General features: G+C 44.9%; 1 protein-coding gene across 1 annotated transcript in view; it reads right to left on the reverse strand.

Moving 5' to 3' along the window:
• The window catches only part of MAP3K9 (mitogen-activated protein kinase kinase kinase 9), a 77083-nt gene that overhangs the window by 24875 nt on the left and 32575 nt on the right, over positions 1-19633 (reverse strand). Inside the window, exon 3 of the mRNA XM_036107273.2 lies at positions 7454-7634. Within this exon, the coding sequence (XP_035963166.2) occupies positions 7454-7634 (181 nt within the window). The remainder of the gene's footprint in view (positions 1-7453; positions 7635-19633) is intronic.

Raw genomic sequence — 19633 nt, forward strand, 5'->3', positions numbered from 1 at the left:
AAAGGAAGCTCCTCGGTTTTCCTCACCTGTGCAACAAAGAGCACTTCTACCTCACAGAATAACGGCAAGGGATAAATAACAAGGCTACCACTTCTCCAGAAGCTTCCACATACAGCTAGTGAACGCTTTGTGTTTCCCCTTGGGAAGGGCCCGAAACAAGAAAGCCTCTGGTGGGATTCGGGGAAAGCCCGCCGTGTCGGCTGAGAGTCTTGCCGAGGGACACCAGCATTCAGGCAAGTAGCCTTTCTGGGAATGAGTGGGCCAGTTAGGTTTCCTCTGCCAACGTTCCTCTTTATTTCTGTAACCGAAGGTGGTAATGTAAGTGAAGCCTTGGCGGTCCTTTGGCAGGAATACAGTCCAAGAAAGGAACTAAAGAATTACACGTTGGATGGGTCTGAGCCCCAGGGAGAGGTGGGGAGAACCAGTCCACGTGATTTACCTCAGGTTTGACTTACTCTGATGCCCTCCCAGGATGGAGAGAAGGTCAAGAGGCCCTTCCAAGACCGGGTACAAGCAACCTGGAAGTACCAGCTCAGCTGAGACTCTGCCTCAGCCCCTCCCCCAGCAGACAGTCCCCAGCTCCCATAGTGCTGTCAGTGATTTCCCAGGAGTCCTTGCAACCTCGCCCCAAACCCTGCGGAATGCACCCTGGGTCAGTAATTAACCACCTCCAGGGCTATGGAAATCCTTCCCACTGTGTGGTGGGTCACAGGTCAGTGAGGGGTGTTCTATGTCTGCAGAGTGAGGAAAAGCATCAGAGTGGATAGCGGCCCGACCAAAGGCACAGCAAACCCACACCTGAGCTGGACTGGGACAATTTTTCTTTTCTTTTTTTTTTTTTTTTAAATTTTATTTATTTATTTGAGAGAGAGAATGAGACAGAGAGAGAGCACGAGACGGGGGAGGATCAGAGGGAGAAGCAGACTCCCTGCTGAGCAGGGAGTCCGATGTGGGACTCGATCCCAGGACTCCAGGATCATGACCTGAGCCGAAGGCAGTCGCTTAACCAACTGAGCCACCCAGGCGCCCTGGGACAATTTTTCTTATTAACCTACCTTGTCTCTAAGACACACACTGAAAGGAGAAGGTGTCCCTCGAATGGGCTTCTGCACTTGGTAATCAGCTGTGACCCCACATTCCAGAAACCACACTGTTGAGTAATCTTTGGCAAAGGCGCACCTGGGTGGTGCAGCTGGTTAGGCATCCAACTCCTGATTTTGGCTCCTGAGCCGGAGCTCCAAGTTGGGCTCCGTGCTCAGCATGGAGTCTGCCTAAGACTCTCCCTCGCCCTCTCCCTCTCTCTAAAATAAATAAATCTTTAAAAAAATATCTTTGGCAAAGATGGTGAAGTACCACATGAGAAAGCACTCTGTAAATTGTACAGTAACATAAAACTATTCTTGTTGTTAACTAGACCTCATTCAAAATGATGATCTATTTATTAATATATATAATATATACATGAATATATTGACACAATAAATAGATGTTGATATGGTAATATGCTCAGGCTAAATTATATTCCAAAAGCAGCTTACAAAACAGAATGATCCCATTTTAAAGAATGGGTAGATGAGCATGTGAACAGAAATAAATGCACCAAAATATTAATAGAGGTTATCTTCAGAAGTGAGTAATCGGTGATTTCTTTTTCCCTTTTTTTTCCATCTATATTTTCTAATTTTTTTCTATGGTGAACATATTTTACTTCTGTAATTTTAAAAACTTAAAATGCCTCCACTTCATCCCACACACACCAGGCGAGAAGTCATTGCAGGACACCACTAACCACTGCGCTCCCTACACGGCACAACCAGAGGGAAAGGTTTCGTCAACTACTCTTCCTGAGGCGGTCTAAATCCAAGCAGATTAGGAAACGTATGAAGTTGAGGATCTGGGCCATTACCATCATATCCTCCATTCGCAGCATGTGGAAGAGGCCCAGAGAACCACCCTCGAAAAGCAGTAAGACAAACTCAGCTGGCCAGCAGAGGCCGAGCGGCCCCAGACCCCAAGGAGTTCCAGGAGGGGTGGGGGATGGACACAGGCTCAGCCTAGTACCTGGCCCAGAGTTAGTATTCAACAAACAATTCCTGAATGAGTAAATGAATTATAAGTCAATTCAGGAATGAGCTTTGTCCAACTTCCTAGGCATGCTTGGGCCCTCTCTGGCACATCCTGCTGGGCCCCAGGCATAGTGGGCCAATCATCCTGGAAGAGGCTGCCCAAAGTGCAGGAACAAGAGTATACCAATGGCAATAGGACTATAAGCACAAAGTTCCAAGAGACATATCTAGTTCTTTTTTTTTTTTTTAAGATTTTATTTATTTATTTGACAGAGAAAGAGAGAGCACAAGCAGGGGAGCAGCAGAAGGAGAGGGAGAAGCTCCCCATTGAGCCTGGAGCCCAATCCCAGGGCCCTGGGATGATGACCTGAGCCGAAGGCAGACGCTTAAACGACTGAGTCACCCAGGCGCCCCAAGACATGTCTAGTTCCACTCACAGCTTTACCTCTACCACCTGGCTGAACTTAGGCAAGTGACTTAAACCATAGCAGCCTCTGTCACCTCATCTGTAAAACAGAAATAATATCCTCTACTTTGGGGGATTCTTGTGAGGAACAAATGAGATAAAAAAAAAAGAGGCACAGCATTTAGCACAGAGCCTAGCTCATAAGCATTTGTGTAGGTGGTAAATACTGTTACCAGTGTATGCATATTGTACATATAGCAACGGGCACAAGATTTCCTCTGGTAGGGGCGCCTGGGTGGCTCAGTCGTTAAGCGTCTGCCTTCGGCTCAGATCATGATCCCAGGGTCCTGGGATCGAGTCCCGCATCGGGCTCCCTGCTCTGCGGAAGCCTGCTTCTCCCTCTCCCACTCCCCCTGCTTGTGTTCCTGCTCTCGCTATGTCTCTCTCTGTCAAAAAAATAAATAAATCTTTAAAAAATAAAAAAAAAAAAAAAAAAAGATTTCCTCTGGTAAAGGTACAAGATCATTTGGAGCCACTTAGGTAAGTAGGCTCAAGGAAGGTGGGATTAAAGGCCCATCTAATGGGCTCCAATACATTGCTGCTTGCAGGAAATGCTGCAGCATGGAAGCTGAGTGTGGCAAGTGGCTGAATGTCCCCCAAATCCAGTCTCCCCTTCTTCCATAATAAGAGTTTTAGCTGGACACAGTTAACCAGCTACAGCCTACATTGCCTCCCTCCTTTGGAGCCAGGCGTGCCCACATAACCCAAGAGGACACAATGGGGTGTGTACAGAAGAGATGTGCACAACTTCTGGGTTGTCTCCAAATTAAAGACAAGCTGCTTGCAATGAATAAGCTCTTTCTCTGTTTCTGCAGAATATAATGCTGAAGTAACAGTCACTCAGATGTAACCATTCAGACAAGAATAATGCACTGAGGGGCCCGGAAAGAACCTGGGTTTCTTTTTCTTTTTTTTAAGAGAGAGAGAGAGAGAGTGAGCACAAGCAGGGGAGGGGGAGAGGGAGAGAGAGAATCTCAAGCAGGCTCCATGCTCAGTGCAGAGCCTGACGCAGGGCTCAACCTCACAATCCTGAGATCAAGACCTGAGCCAAAACCAAGCGTTGGATGCTTAACAGACTGAATCACCCAGGTGCGCCAAGAACCTGGGTTTCTAAATGATCTCATGGGGCACAGCTAACCCACAGCCTGGACTCTTTAAAAAAGAAACACACTTCTACCTTATTTAAGCCACTGCCTATGTAGGTCTCTTTGTTTAACAGGATTAGTTTAATTAATATATTAACTATTCTCATTAGCCTATAGTCAAGTAATGAAAGCATTAAATTGAAGCCTATGAAATTGCTGTTTTTGTAGGTCGAAAATACTGGAATATCCCTACACAGTTCAACCTAATGAAATCTGGTCAGATATTTTAAGGAAAGAAAACTCTTTTCTTCATAATAGCTACTTCACCCTGTAATTAATGTGTGGGAAAATAAGATGCAATATACAGAAGCTATAAAACATCACTAAGAGAAATTGAAAAAGGCCTACATAAATAGTAAGATAGCCCATGTTCATGGATTGGAAGACTTAATGTTGTTAAGAAAGCAATACTCCCCAAAATGATCTACAGGTTTAATACAATCCCTATCAAAATCTCAGCTGCCTATTTTGGAGAAATTGACAAAATGCTCCTAAAATTCATTTGGAAATGCAAGGCACCCAGAACGGCCAAAATAATCTTGAAGAATAACAACAAAGTTGGAGGACTCATACATCCTAATTTCAAAACTTACTACAAAGCTACAGTAATTAAAACAGAATGGTACTGGCATAAGGATAGATACATAAACCAATGGAGTATAACTGAGTCCAGAAATAAACCCTTGCATTTATGGTACATTACTTTTTGACAAGGGTGACCATTTAATTAGATGAATAGACTTTTCAACAAATACAGGAGTCCCCGCTTATCCATGGGAGATACATTTCAAAACCCTCAGTGGATGCCTGAAGCTGCAGGTAGCACAGAACCCTATATATGTTTTTTCCTATACATACATACCTATGATAAAGTTTAATTTGTAAATTAAGCATAGTAAGAAATGAACAATAATAGTAAGATGGAATTATAATAATATACTCTAATAAAAGTTATATAAATATGCTCTCTCTCTCTCAAAATCTTATTATTCTATATACACCCTTCTTCTTGTGATGATGTGAGATGATTAAAAAGCCTATGTGATGAGATGAAGTGAGATGAATGATGTAGGCGCTGTGACACAGCATTAGGTATTCTGATGATAGGTCTGACCTTCTAGACCATGGTTGACCATGGGTAAATGAAACCATAAAAAAGCAAAACCACTGATAAGGAGGGACTACTGTAGTCACAAGCAAAAGAATGAAGTTAAACCCCTTACCTCACACCACATACAAAAATTAACTCAAAAAAGGACACAGACCTAAATGTAAAAGCTAAGTTTTATAACTCTTAGAAGGTAACAGGTATAAATATTCATAACCTAGGGCATGGTTTCTTAAATATGACACCAAAAGCACAAGCAACCAGAGAAAAAAACAGATAAATTGGACTGCATCAAAATTAAAAATGTTGTGTTTCAAAGAACACCATCAAGAAAGTAAAGAGACCCCACAAAGGGAGAAAGTATTTGTAGATCATGTATCTGATAAGGGACTTGTATTAAGGATATATAAAGAACCCTTTCAACTTAAAAATAAGAAGACAAATAACTCAATTTTAAAATTGGTAAAGGATTTCAGTAAACCTTTATATCTGGAGACCTGTATATCTCCAGAAAAGATATACAAATGGCCAATAAGCCATGAAAAGACGTTCAACATCAGTAGTCATTAGGGAAATAAAACCAAAACTACAATGAGATACCACTTCATATCTAACAGCATAGCAGTAATTAAAAAGACATATAATAAGTGTTGAGAGGATGCACAGAAATTGGAACCCTCCTACATTGCTAATGAAAATGGAAAATGACATACCTGTGATAAAAAATAGTTTGGTGGTTCCTCAAAAAGTTAAACACAGAATTACCATATGGCTTGGCAAATCCACTCCTAGGTATATACTCAAGAGAACTGAAAATATGTTGACACAAAAGCTTGTACAAAAATGTCCACAACAGCATTATTCACAACTGCCAAAAAGTGGAAACACTTCCAATGTCCAGCAACTTATGAATGGATAAACAAATTTCCATACAATGGAATATTATTCTGCTACAAACAGGAACAAAGTTCTGACTCATGCTACAACATGGATGAACCCTGAAAACATGAGAAAAGAAGCCAGTCACAAAGACCACATATTGTATGATTCCATGTATATGAAATGTCTATAATAGGCAAACCCATGGAGACAGAAAGTAAATTAGTAGTTGCTGGGGGTAGGGAGAGGCAGGATTCAGGAATGACTACTAATAGGCCCTGGGTTTCTTTTTGGTGCAATAATAATATTCTGGAAATAGACAGCAGGTGTAGTGGTTGGAACGGTGGTCCTAAAATAATATATCCACGTCCTAATATGCAAAATCCTTATGTGGAACAGAATCTCCCCTAAAGTCTCTGGAGGGAGTGTAGCCCTGTAAATACTGGTTTCAGACTTCTGGCCTCCAGACTACAAATGTCTATTCTTTAAAGCCACCTGGTAATTTGTTATAGCAGACCTAGCAATTAAACAATGGTGATTGGTACAAATTTGGTAAACTTACTAAAAAGCACCCTCTTATACATTTTAAACGGTGAACTCTGTAATATGTGTGTAAGATCCCAATAAAACTGTTATTTAAAATACACACACTCGGGGTGCCTGGGTGGCTCAGTTGGTTAAACATCCGACTCTTGATTTTGGCTCAGGTCATGATCTCAGGGTCGTGAGACTGAGCCCCACATCGGGCTCAGCACAGAGTCTGCTTGGGATTCTTTCCCCTTTCCTCTCTCTCCCCCTCTGCCCCCTACTCGTGCACGCTTTCTCTCTCTCTCAAATAAAATCTTTAAAAAAATATATACACACTCATCATATACACACACAAGCTCACTTTACAACTCATCAGGAAGAAACAAATTCATGGACCAAGTACAATGATAACCTATAGTCTTTTCCTTTGGTATTACCATGGTGATGTTACTATCTCACAGCCATGAGGATGCATACTCTGTAGAAGCTCATCCTCCCATCAGCAAAGACAAGATATAGATAGATAGATAGATAGATAATAGATAGATAGATAGATAGATAGATAGATAGATAGATAGATAGATACAAGAGATATTTATATATATATTTATTTATTTTTTGGGTACAAGATTTTTAGATCCATGTCCTTATGACCTATTGGCTGATATTTACTAGCAGGGTGGCTGGTCGAATCTGTGACTCTGAGGTTCTGGGTACCTGCTTGAGACCCATCTTTTCCCATTTCTATATCACTGTTCAACAGATAGAGCCCTGACTAAAAGGTTAACCAGACAACTAAAAAGGCTAATTTCCAACCCACCAAAATAAAAGAGATCGCACAAAGAATACTCATCAGCTGAAGAGCTTACAGTGCGGACAGGTCCAGCAGTAACAGCCACAGTTGCTAAGGCAGCTAGGATGACCCTGGAGAAGGTTCCGAGGAATGACCGGGTGCCCTCACCACCCTACCGTCAGAGATGTGAGTGCACACTGCCCCTGAGATCTACTGGTCTTTCCTATGGAGCAATCACCAACACACAGAGGTGGTACCTGCCACAGCACTAAAGGGACTTTGGGTAGGTGAAAGCATTAGAAACAGTCCCATGCCAACCTGGGAATTACTGTAGATTGCTTTGAATGGGTCACTTAGACCTACTTGGGGTGCCTGGGAGTCTACACATCTTCAATTCTCCAAGTCCTGAAACGTGTGTGCAGCCAAAACAGACCTGGGAAGCACTGACCCTGAGCCTCTGGACCTTACCTCCACACGTCACTGCCTTTGGAAAACATGGAGGCACGAATGACTTCGGGTGCCATCCAAGCATATGTCCCTGCTGCGCTCATCTTTGTGGTTCGATGCCATTCTCGAGCCAGGCCAAAATCAGTGATCTTCAGAATCTTGTTGCTCAGGTCTCCGTTCTCCACCTTCTGGAGGATCAATACTGGGCAAGGAAAGGACATAGAAGAAACCAGAAAGTCTGCATTAATCATAGGAAAACCAGCAAATACAGAGCCCTCCTGCCAGACTCTTGTCCTCTCCTTCAGGCTCCCTGCGCAGCTACCATGGACTGATGGTAGGAACCATCATTTTTGGTAAGATGCACCTACGATACATCCATTTTTGTGCCAAGTCTTTTATAGGCATTATCTTTATTTAACTCATAACAACCTTAGGAGGTAGGTATCACTGCCACATCCTTTTTACAAGATGAGGAAACTGAGATACAGCACCAACTAATAAGCTAGGACTGCAACGCAGGCAGCCGGACTCAAGAGCCCTCTCTCTTAAGCCTCAAGGCTTACAGCCCATTCATACCCTATGGAAGGAGCCATGAGGTCACAGCTGACCCCCTCTTTGAGGAGAGCCTACTTGGGCTTCCTGTCTGCCCGGGCACCCCTGGGCCATAACCACTCTCAGACCACAAGGAATGGTGGTGCATGGTGGATTTCCAAGGTTTCAGACTGTGCCTGGACAGTTTCCATGAACCTCTCCAAGTTACTTCACTTAAGCCTATAAGAAAACATGTCTTTTGGGCATAGAGATTTTCCTTTGAGCTGGGAACTCAACCCCAGGCATCGAGAACTGGCTGACAAGCTGGGGAAGTCAGAGCGTACACACACGTTCACACCCACGAATCTCTGTGGATATGACCCAGGAAGAAAGAACTAGTGCCCCAAACCAGTTATACTCTGGGCCTGTCTAACACCAAAGCACCACCATGTGGAGCCATCTTGGCTCTCCTAGGACGGTAGCTGAGGTGGCCACCTCCCCTACAGGACGGTTCCAGGGATATGTGTCCCCTTGCAGGAGCCAATCTTCCTAAAAAGAGCAAAAACGCTCATTGTCTAAAGTGCTGTAGGCTAAGCCAAGGAACTCTGAGCGGGCGGTGGAGGCATGCAAGCCAGATCTCCATTTCCACAAGTAGGATGGTTCTGAAGACGCCATGCAAGCACAACCTCCTGTGGGCTGGACACTGAACCGCCCAGAACTCAGAGCTCTATACTCAGGATTTCAGAGGAGAAAGGAGTCTCTCCCCATCCCTGCTATTCAAGTCCAAATGGGGAGGGTGGGGAAAGGAATCCACTGAAGACAGAATAACAACTAAAAAAAAGGTTGACTCAGTTCCTCCAGCCATTCTGTCTAGGTAAACAAGGAAAAAATGAGTTCTGAGCCCTACGTGGGCCGGGTTACACCCTTCCTGGGTTGATTCTCCACTGACTCCCACTGAGGGGCTCTTAAGATGGCTTTACCTTTACCTCTCCGAGAGGCCTTTGAAATTTAAGATTCTCTGGAGAGCTCAAATTCTTTAAATATCTAAAGAAAGGGATCTGTGATGGTGGTACTCTGGGCACCAAGGAGGGGCTCGGGGGTGCCTTTGAGGGCAAGGACCTTAGGCAGGTCCCTCATGTCACACACTGTACTTTCCTCTTTCTGCCCCCAGCCTGCAAACGTCCACTGAATTGCTACATATTAGAAAGATGTGGACCAAACATGTCTGTGTCCTACGTGCTTCTCAGAAAATCAGCAGTGAAGAGGGATTACAAGGAGCTATAGAGCTGGAAACACAAAGAAAACAGTGCCAGCCCCTCCCTAGATCTAATGGACTCGGTGTTCCTCCTCCACACCCTCTCTGACTCCCCTGACACACCCCTCCCCATTCTGACCTGAATGGATCCAAGCCTCTAAAGGCTTGGGCAAATTAAAAAACAAAACAACAACAACAACAAAACCCAACTTTCTCCATCTCATTGAATAACAAAAATCTTCCCAGATTCTTCTGTGTCCCTCTCCCCATCTCTGCCAGCAGAGATAACAGACAAATATGCTGGGCCAGTGGCACTAAAGAAACTCACCATTCCCTGTAGAGAGGCAGCCACCAGCCGCTGACCATTTCTAAGCCGCCCTTAAACCAAAGATTCAGAGTGAGCCCATCCGATTACACAGCCAGTAGGGTTTGGTCTTGTTACCCCACCCCCCCCAACTCCAGGTGCTGGGACGGGCTGAGTGGGAGGAGGGTAACAGTTTCATGATACATACGGAACCAGCTGAGCTTCCACAGATGCTATGCTGGAAGGGGGAGCAAAGAAGTTTTGGTTCTGTTACAGGAAATGGATTTTTAGAAAACGAATGGCATGGTGAAGATGATATTTTAAATACATTAGTCTGTCAGATGGCTCAAGAGGGATGGCAGAATGACAGAGATGGGGCAAGAATCAGCCCAGGAAAGATCTGCCTAAATATGAATGCCTTTAGATAGTACAGGTCCAGCCCAGTTCCACCTAGACCCACCACTCCCTGCTGCCTTAAATCCAGTGGACTTCAAACAAGTTTCCCCATATGTTGGACCCCTGAAGCCATCAGAGTTAGAAATCCCTGGCCTTGGGGTCCTGACCTCAGCAAAGAGAAGAGGCTGTGATCAGAAGCCAGCTAGTAATCCTGGCTACATCTCTTGATTTCTATCTAGTTCCAAAACATCTTTTATCACCCCCAAAAGGAAATCCATACTCATCAGCAATCACTCCCCATTCTCCCTCCACCCGGCCCCTAACAGCCACCAATGTGCTATCTCTATGGATTTACCTGTTGCAGATATTTTATACAAATGGAATCGTGCAGTAGTGACACATCTGGTTATTTCACGTAGCATAATATTCTCAAGTTTCCTCTATATAATAGCTTGTACCCACACGGCACTCCTTTCTATGGTTGAATAATATTCCTTTGTATGTATATACCACAATTTGTTTATCCATCTGTCCACGATAGACATTTGAGCTGTTGCCACCTTTTGCTTATTGTGAGGTACTGTTGTTATGCACATACAGGTACATCTACTTGTTTCCGGACCTGTTTTCAGTCCTTTGGGATATGTACCTAGGAGTGGAATTACTAGGTTTTTCTGGTAATTCTATGTTTGCTGTTTTCCACAGCAGCTGCACCATTTTACATCCCTATCAGCAATGTATGAGGGTTCCAATTTCTCCACATCCTCACCACACTTATTTTCCTTTTTATTTACTTTTTAAAAATTATAGCCATCCTAGTGGATGTTGAGTCGTGTATCACTGTGGTTCTAACTTGCATTTCCCTAACGACTAATGATGCTGAGCATCTTCCCATGTGCTTGTTTGCCATTTGTATATCTTCTTTCAAGAAATGTCTTTTTGTTTTGAGTAATAAGACTTCTTTCTATATATTCTGGGCACTAAACCCTTATCAAATATATGATTTGCAAGTATTTTTCCCCTTTCTGTATGCTGTCTTTTCGCTTACCTGACAATGTTCTTGGATGCACAAAAGCTTTTAACTTAGATGAAGTCTACTTTATCTGTTTTTTTATTTTGTTGGTCATGCTTTTGATGTTACATCAAGGATTCCATTGCCAAATCCAAGTTCATGAAGATTCACCTCTATGTTTTAAGAGGTTCACGGGATCAGCTCTAATATTTAGGTCATTGATCCATTCTTAGTTTATTTTTGTGTATCACATAATGGTGTTCAACCTCATGTGTTGGCATGTGACTATCCAATTGTCCCGTTTGTTAAAGAAAAAGGTTTTACTTGTAAAAACAGAATGGAGTAGCTCCCTCCCAGTACACTTTCCCTGGGGAGAGAAGGGTTCTAATCACAGCAGCTTACTCTTCTGTACCATGGCAGTTAGACCCTTCTGAGCTCCTACCACCGACAAACAGCCAGCGCAAAAACAAATCATTATGCTTTACTTCTTAGAAAATTTAAGAATGTTTTATCAAAATCTAATGAAGTCCATCCAAGTGTATTGTGTAAAGCTCACCTCTCACGGGTAGGGCAGTGGAGCAAGTCTAGGCTAAGTCAGTGGGGGGCTAGCCAGGTACGGGAAACAGGGAGGAAAAGGTGCATCTGAACTAAAAGCCTTAGTGACTAACCCAATAGAGAGGCTTGATGGAGAAGGGAGAGGTTCCCAGACTTTCAGACGTGGGTGACAAGTAGAATGGTGGCACCCCTGATTGAAGTTGAAAGGCAAAGCCCTTTGAGGAAGCCAAGTTCAATTTGGGACATAATGGGTATACGGCGACAGTAACAAGGGTCAGGATGGATCAGAAAAAAAACCAAAAAGCAGACAATTTAGATCCTAGCCTTGACACTCTACATGTGACCCTGGACAAGTTTTATACACTCTGCATTTCTACTCTCACTTCTATAAAACGGGAATAAAGATTAAAGACGATGTAGGGGCACCTGGGTGGCTCAGTCGTTAAAGCGTCTGCCTCCGGCTCAGGTCAGGATCCCAGGGTCCTGGGATCGAGCCCCGTGTTGGGCTCCCTGCTCGGCAGGAAGCTGCTTCTCCCTCCCCCACTCCCCCTGCTTGTGTTCCCTCTCTCGCTGTGTCTCTCTCTGTCAAATAAATAAATAAAAATCTAAATAAATAAATAAAGACGACGTAGTAAAAAAAAATTTTTTTTTAAATAAGAAACTTCCTTCTCCTATATAAAAAAAATTTTTTTTTAAATTAAAAAAAATAAACTTCCTTCTCCTCCTATATTAAATAAATAAATAAATAAATAAAGGTGATGTAGTAACGAAGCACCTAGCAGAATGCCTGACACCTAAACAGGGACTCGGGACACTACAGCTATTATTGTTACTCTGATGATTAAGCGTCTCATACATAAGTGTAAGCCATGGGACTCAGCGTCCAAGGTACTGAGGACACTGTGGGAAGCCTGGGAGTCCCTGACGGACGATAACCATGCAATAATTTTTTGCTGTAGAATAAATGGAATGGTTGATAAATTAATAATGCTAGCTACCCATTACTGATCCCTGGCTATGTAGTGGCATGATGCTCTTTGTATAATGTATGTAAAGAGCTTCACATACAATGCCTTAATCCTTAAATCAACCCTCTGAAGTAGGTGCAAATATTTTCCCTATGTTACCCATGCTGAATCAGACACAGAACTGTTAAAGTCAGTTGCCCACAGTTAGAGAGGAACGGAGATGGGCTCCAAAGCCAGATCTCTCTTCATGTGCTGTGCCATCCAGAGGACAGAAAGGAATCCTATTGTCTTTCAGGCTTATTTCAATTTCTGTCAGATCCCTACACAGTCACTGGTTAACTAGTCTTCACTGCTCCCCCTTTTCCCGAATTATTCCTTCAGCACCCAAAACCTCTATCATACAATTTAACACTATATACTTCTTTTAAATCATTCCCAAGTGCTGCATGCATGCGTGTCTCATCATCTCCTCCGGAAGGTGATGGACAGGACTCCTCGAGGGCAAAAACCCCATTCTCTTTCTTCTGGAACCCACACTGTTCTCCCTCCAGGAACCAGCACAGAACCAGACTCTCTGAAAGAACTGACCCCTCACTGGTCACTTATTTCACTGAAGAAGTATCTTGTGCATCTTCTCAGACTACCCACTTTCCCACCCTATGGGTGCCGGGGGAGGGGGGGCATCCCCCTAGTGCGATCCATCCCTGAGGCACGAAGGGGAGCCAGCGTGTACCAGGCAAGATATTGAGACTGTAGAGAGAGAAACACCACAGCCAGGGTTCACTGGTGACTCACACCCAGCTGCTGCCAGGTCGGGTGGGGGAACGCAGGGAAGATAAGCTAGTGATTCTGCCCTTAAGGGCCTTCTGTACATATTGTATGGGAAGATACAAGACAAAATTGAATATTAGGTCAAGACAAAGTGTACATCAATAGGGGCCTACGTTTTGCTACAATCAGGAAGATAACCAGTTTTCCAAACCTCCATAACCCACAGACATTATTCATGATTATATCCAGATCAGGATACCACCTATACACCATTTACTTAATATTTTTCTTTACGTTGACGTTTTAAAAATTACTAAAAGAAATTTTATATTACAAATAAAAAACACAAATATTCTAATATCAGTTAACCTGTACAAAAAAATAAAATGAAAACAAAAATAACTGTTACTAAGTTTCAGTAGATCCTGTCACAGGTCAAACTCCGAGCCTAAGGCCTTCTGTCTGTTAGAAAGAAACATTTAGAGCGCCTGGGTGGCTCAGTCATTAGGTGTCTGCCTTCGGCTCAGGTCATGATCCCAGGGTCCTGGGATCAAGTCTCACATCGGGCTCCTTGCTCAGCGGGGAGTCTGGTTCTCCTTCTCCCTCTGTCCCTGTTTGTGTCCCCTCTCTCGCTGTGTCTCTGTCAAATAAATAAATAAAATCTTCAAAAAAAAAAAATTTAGAAGTGTTGAGAGGAATAAAGGCAAATTGCGACAAAATGAATGTCGAACCTCCATGAATATAGAGAGGTGGAGTGACTTTTCTACGGGATTCAGTGGTATTTCATACAGACCACCTAAAAGGCCAGCTCCTGTTATCAGAGGGAGAAATGAGGCAGGCGGGGATGGCCACAGAGGGCTCAGTGTCTGACCTAATATCATTTAGCTGGAGGCCAGGCTCTCAAAACTTGGCATAACTGAGGAGACACTCCCATATGTCGTAATGGTAAATTTAGCTTTGGCTGGATGATTTATCATTTTGAGATTTCTTATTTATTATTCATCTCCATTAGCACAAGGGGCTCTGATTTGCTAAATGTTTACCTTGGCGCCAAGACTCCTGTCCCCAGACCTTCATTTAGTTCGAATGAATCAGCACCAGCTGTCCCAGATTAAGCAACTGGTCTACCTCTCTTCTGAGGGTCATGTTCTGCTTGGTTTAGTCTTTTTTTCCCCCCAATTTATTGTCAAATGTATATACACATAGAAGAATGTATGTATGGTTTAAAGAAAAGGAGATGAAAACTCCTGTGACTCCATCCAGTCCCTTAGAAGCTATGTGTGTCCCTCCCTGTCATATCCCTGTCCTGACTCCTGTCATTCATTCCTTTCCTTCTTTTTATAATTTTACCACCTATGTATACATCCCTAAATAAGATATTGTTTAGTTTGGAAAGAGTGAGGGGCAAGTACAAATGGAGCTGGGCATACTAGTTTTCTAGGGCGCTATAACATGACTACCACAAATGTGGTGGCTGACAACAGAAACTTATGCTCTCTCCATTCTGGAGGCTAGACTTCTAGTCCAAAGTCAAGATGTGGGCAGGGCTCTGCTCCCTTCAAAGGCTCTCAGGAAGGAAGAATCCTTCCCTGCCTCTTCTAGTTGCTGGTGGCTGCCAGCAATTCTTGGTGCTTCTTGGCTCAGGGCAGCATTAACTCCAACGTCTTCATCTGGCTGTGTGCCCTGTGTGTGTCTGTCTCCACGTCTTCCCATGGCCTGCTCATCTCTGTGTCTGTATCCAAACTTCCCTCTTCTTATACAGAAACCAGTCATTGGATTAGAGCCAGTCTTCATCTAGCGCGGCCTCATCTTGACTTGATTACATCTACGAAGACTCGATTTCCAAATAAGGTCACATACACAGGCGTGAGCTCCTCTGTATTTCCTTGCTCTGAATTGACCTTGGCCTACCTCTGGTTCTCGGGTTGGGCAAAACAAACACTCGTCTATCCGGTAAGCGGGGCAAGGAGGAGTGCGCAGGAGCTTCATCAGCACATGAGCAAGCTGGCCAAGTACAGATAAGAATCTGGACCAGGCTCCCCCAGGCCGTGAGTCCTCGGGTTAAATCAATGTAACACCACCAGCAGTTGAGTTGGTGATGACAGCCCTGAGTCACACTGCCGGATGTCAACTGCCCAACCTCTAGGTCTGGTGCTCAGCCGTGCTCCTGGAGTCCCTCTTCGCAGTCTGAGGAGCTTTTCCCTCATCCCTCTCCTGTGTTAATCCCTGTGTCCTGCACCCCACTTTCTCTGCTGGCTTCTTCTGTTGCTTTGGTGGTGTGCATTCTCCAGTAGCTCGTTAGAAAGGAATGCATGGAAGGTTCTTTTTTGTTGTTGTTGGGAAATTGCCTATTTTCCATCCCTATACTTGGTATAAAAATGATTAGAGATTTCCCTCCATAATTTTGAAGACACTATGCATCATTTTCTTCCTTCCGACACTGCTGTTAAGAAGCCTCAAGCCATTTTGCTTCCTGATGCTCTGTAAGTGATGTGTCTTTTCCTTTGGGAAATTTCTACTCTCTTCTTAGTCCCCTGTGGTCTGAAATCTTAGAGGGATGTGGCTTGAGGTGGGAACTTAGTGAGTACTTTGAAATCTGCACGCTCATGTCTTTCAGTAACAGAGAATTTTCTTGAAGTATTATACTGTTAATTTCCTCGCCTATATTTCTGTTGTCCCTCTCTAAAACCTCTGTTATCTGGATATCGGACTTTCTAGACTGGTCCTCCAATTTTCTGATCTTTTCTTCTCTACTTTTCCCATCTGTTTTTTTTCTTTTTGCTCTTCTTTTGGAGATGTCATCACTTTACCTTTGAACCCTGCTATTGTGCTTTTCATTTCCCTATCATGGTTTTAATTGCTAAGGGAGCTCTTTCCTTCTCTGAAAAAAATTTTTTTTTTTTTGGAGTGGCATGTATTTCTGTAACAGCTGTTTTTGTAATACAGGCACAGTATCTTTTCTTCTACCTGAGTGTATCACTGATGGTTCTTTTTTACTTCTTTGTTTTCTCCTAGCGTAGTTTGCTTTAGCTGCTTTTCCTGTTTGTGCTTTGGCCTCTAATGCTCTTTTGCTCAGAGTCATAGCAATCTGTTGTATGTTCATGATTGAGAACCAAATTGTGCTTTGGTTTTAAAAAGAAGTCCTTATACTTTAAAGTACCTACTGAAACATTTACCAAAAATGTGAAATGATGCTACACATTTCCTTCAAAATAATCAAGGCTGGGGAATGAGTGGGATGACAGAAGAAAGATTTCCCCGAGTTGGGCAGTGTTGGAATTGGTGAGTACACGGGCGCTTGTCAGGATTCTCCTTGCTTGTAAGTTTTCCATAGTAAGTAGGCAGGGAAAGGCATGAGGAACCCAAAGCGGACTAGAACCTCCCAGCACATAGGAGGAATCTGTCAACTTTGAGCTTCACAGTGGGAGGATCCGGGTCAGCCTAGGCAAGAATAGCTCGAGGTCACTTCTCTTGAGCTGGTCAGGTGCTCTCAGGGAGCAGTACTCTCCCGAATGGCTAGGAAAGGGAAGTCCTGGCCGCCAGTGTGCTGGGAAGCCAGTCACGAGGGGGGCCGAGGTAGTCTCGGAATGCAGGCGTCAGCCTGTAAACACTTACTTCATCCCTCCTTTTCTTTATAAAGTACTAAAGTACCCATACCCTCCACTGTGCCTGGTGTCCCCGTCCAGAAACCGTTTACCCCTTCCAAAAGGAGAGGGAGGTCAGGTGGCTTCACGGACTGGAGAAGAAAGATCCACGGGACTCCACTGCACGTCGTACCACTGCTACCCAATCTTCTTTACTTGAGGACCCCACTTCGCCCCAGCTCCAGGTGCCTGGTGCTGCCACTTGCTAGACTTTTTAGGCATCCGTGATATAAACTGATGGATGGGTTCTTTGCTTTCCTCACTGTCAGCTTAAAATGATCTTTTTCAAATGTCCTAAATCAGCTAGTTACCGTTCACCCACCTGTCTTCCAGCTTCCCAAACTCGGTTGCCGTGGCCTCCTCTCCCTCTGGCCTTGTGAGCTCCTGCAGTTTCAGCCGGGTTTTGAGAGCGAGCACCAGCAGACGCAGTCCACGTACATGTTCAGTCTGCCATCCTAGCCCAGGATCCTGCCGCAGTTTGTGTTTGTTTTCTCGGTGTAGGGAGAAGGAAACTGGTAGGTCTGTAGCGAAGGGCACCCTGCAAGGGACCTTTCCCTGGCTTAGCTCTCTCTCTCCAGTTACGCAAAACCTGTGCTCCTGCTCGTTCCTGCCAAAGCTCAGTTCAACCACCAGATCTACGCCAAGGCATCCCCTCCCTCCCACCACAGCGAGGACAATCTCTGAGCAAGAGCTGAAGGCCTAGAATGTCTGGGTTCTGGCTCCACCACCGTGCAATCGGCACCAGGCCCCCATCCCCTTACTTCTGACCTTCTCTGAGTCTGGAGTCCCCTAAAAGCAGTGTCAGGCCTTCCTGGGGCCAGCCAAGCTCCATCACCCGTCCCAGCTGAATAACAGCTAAACCCAAGGGCAAAGAGGAGTCAGGCAAGATGACTCCACCCCAGAGAAAAGCCCCATTCACTAGACACAGCCCGGCCTTAGGGCACCTGAGTCAGCACTAGAGACATTTGCTCCCTGCAGCCCGTTGTCTCCAGTGGAGGAAGGAAGAAGATCTCAGGCTCCAGCCCCACCCAGCGGCCCAGAGTGCCAACAGGTCGGTGGCTCACACACAGCAGCCTTCCCGTCGTGCTGACGCGGCAAGAGCCACCTGCAAGGGCTTGCCTCGTGGACCACTACTGCGCAGTGGGAGCATGACCAGCAAGCATCTCCTGGCCTCTCCTGGCCCCTGGCCCTCAGCCCACTCTGTCCCTCCAGGCAGGGCCAAGAGAGGCCAGACTTGCTTACCAAGGCAAATGATTCACCGCCTAGACTCCCCGCCTCTCGGCCTCAGCAGGTGCAGTGCAGGCTGGAGATGGCCAGGAGACAGCCGCCAAGGCCCCAGCCGGTTCAGCAGAGTTCCACCGAGTTCCCCTGGCACAGCCGGTGAGCTGTGCTTCCCGGCGACGCTCAGCACGGGCAGCCCGAAGGCCCCAGCAGAAGAGCGACAGAAAGGTGAGAGAACTGGGTGGATTTAGGATCCACCCTCTCTGGGTTCAGAAGAGGAAAGCAAAGGAAACCACTGGATGTGTGAAAGCGCTCTGGGTGCAGCCAAAGAACACTCAGCACAGTGACCCTGTCCTGTGACCCAGAGCTAGAGCCCAGCCCGACCACGATGGCCTCCCTTTCAACGCCTCTAACCCGAGGAGGCATAAAGGTGCTCGGGAAGTACTTTTCTTGATGGAGTCAACAAATGAATACAAATCATCCCCAAAGGTTTCTGACTGAATCCTTTTAGACAGTGCTCCCCAGACTGTTTGAGGGCTGACGACATCAGAATCACCGAAGAAGCTACAGCAGTGATTCCCAACCTCTTGAAATAGATCCTTTCAGCTTTAAAGCAAATGCTACCACAATGGTCGATGTACTTTTAGAGTTAAGAAGAAAACACTCATCAGAGCTAATGTTTACGGGGGCTTCAGTGTGTGCTGTGTACCGGGCTAAGTGATTTGCATCCGTAATCAGAATTCTCCCAGTAAGTCAGGGAGGCACTTTCAGATGTGGGGACTGAAATTCAGAGAGGCTGGTCCACAGGTGGTAAGAGGCAGAGCCAGGACATAACCCAGGTTTGAATGAAATTACAGCCAGGCCCCAACCACCCCGCCATTAAAATACCCACTGAGAAAAGCACTTTTAATCCAATTTGTATTTTATCAACACAACAGTGCCTACATTTGAAAAACAGACATACGAATATTTATACTCTTCTGCAAACACACTTAGATTCAAAAAGACCTTACAGCAGCCCCATCCCCAGAGGTCTGCAGCCACCACTGGGAACCAGTGATGTCAATGATATGACCGGAAGGCCTCTAGGCAGAAAGCAGAAGGCTACCGCCCTTGACGAAAAGATCCACCTGTTGGCCACCATCTCACATCCAAGCAGGTGTCTCAAAGCCCCCGACTCCAGAGGAGTGGATGAGAGAGAAATCTCCAAGGAAGGGTTAAAACAGAAGGACAGAGTCAGCAGCGTTCCATGAGAAAGAGAAAACAAATTGAAAACACAGCAGAAAAGAATTGCTACATTAGCAATCCTGGCAACATATCATGGAAGGACTAACAAGGGATTAATGATAGGAAAAGGGCCTGAAAGCTGTGACCCAGACTGCTAGTCGCCCTTCCGTGGTTATCCTCCCCTCATCCCATAGTAACAGAACCCTAAAGTGCATGATGGGCACCTGGCCACATGTAACATTAACTATGTTTCCCATCCTCCCTGTTCCAAAGCACAACCAGGTAGCTCGGACGTATCAAGTGGCTGCCTTCTGTAA

The sequence above is a fragment of the Halichoerus grypus genome, chromosome 8, assembly GCF_964656455.1.
Source record: "Halichoerus grypus chromosome 8, mHalGry1.hap1.1, whole genome shotgun sequence".
Classification (NCBI taxonomy): Eukaryota; Metazoa; Chordata; class Mammalia; order Carnivora; family Phocidae; genus Halichoerus; species Halichoerus grypus.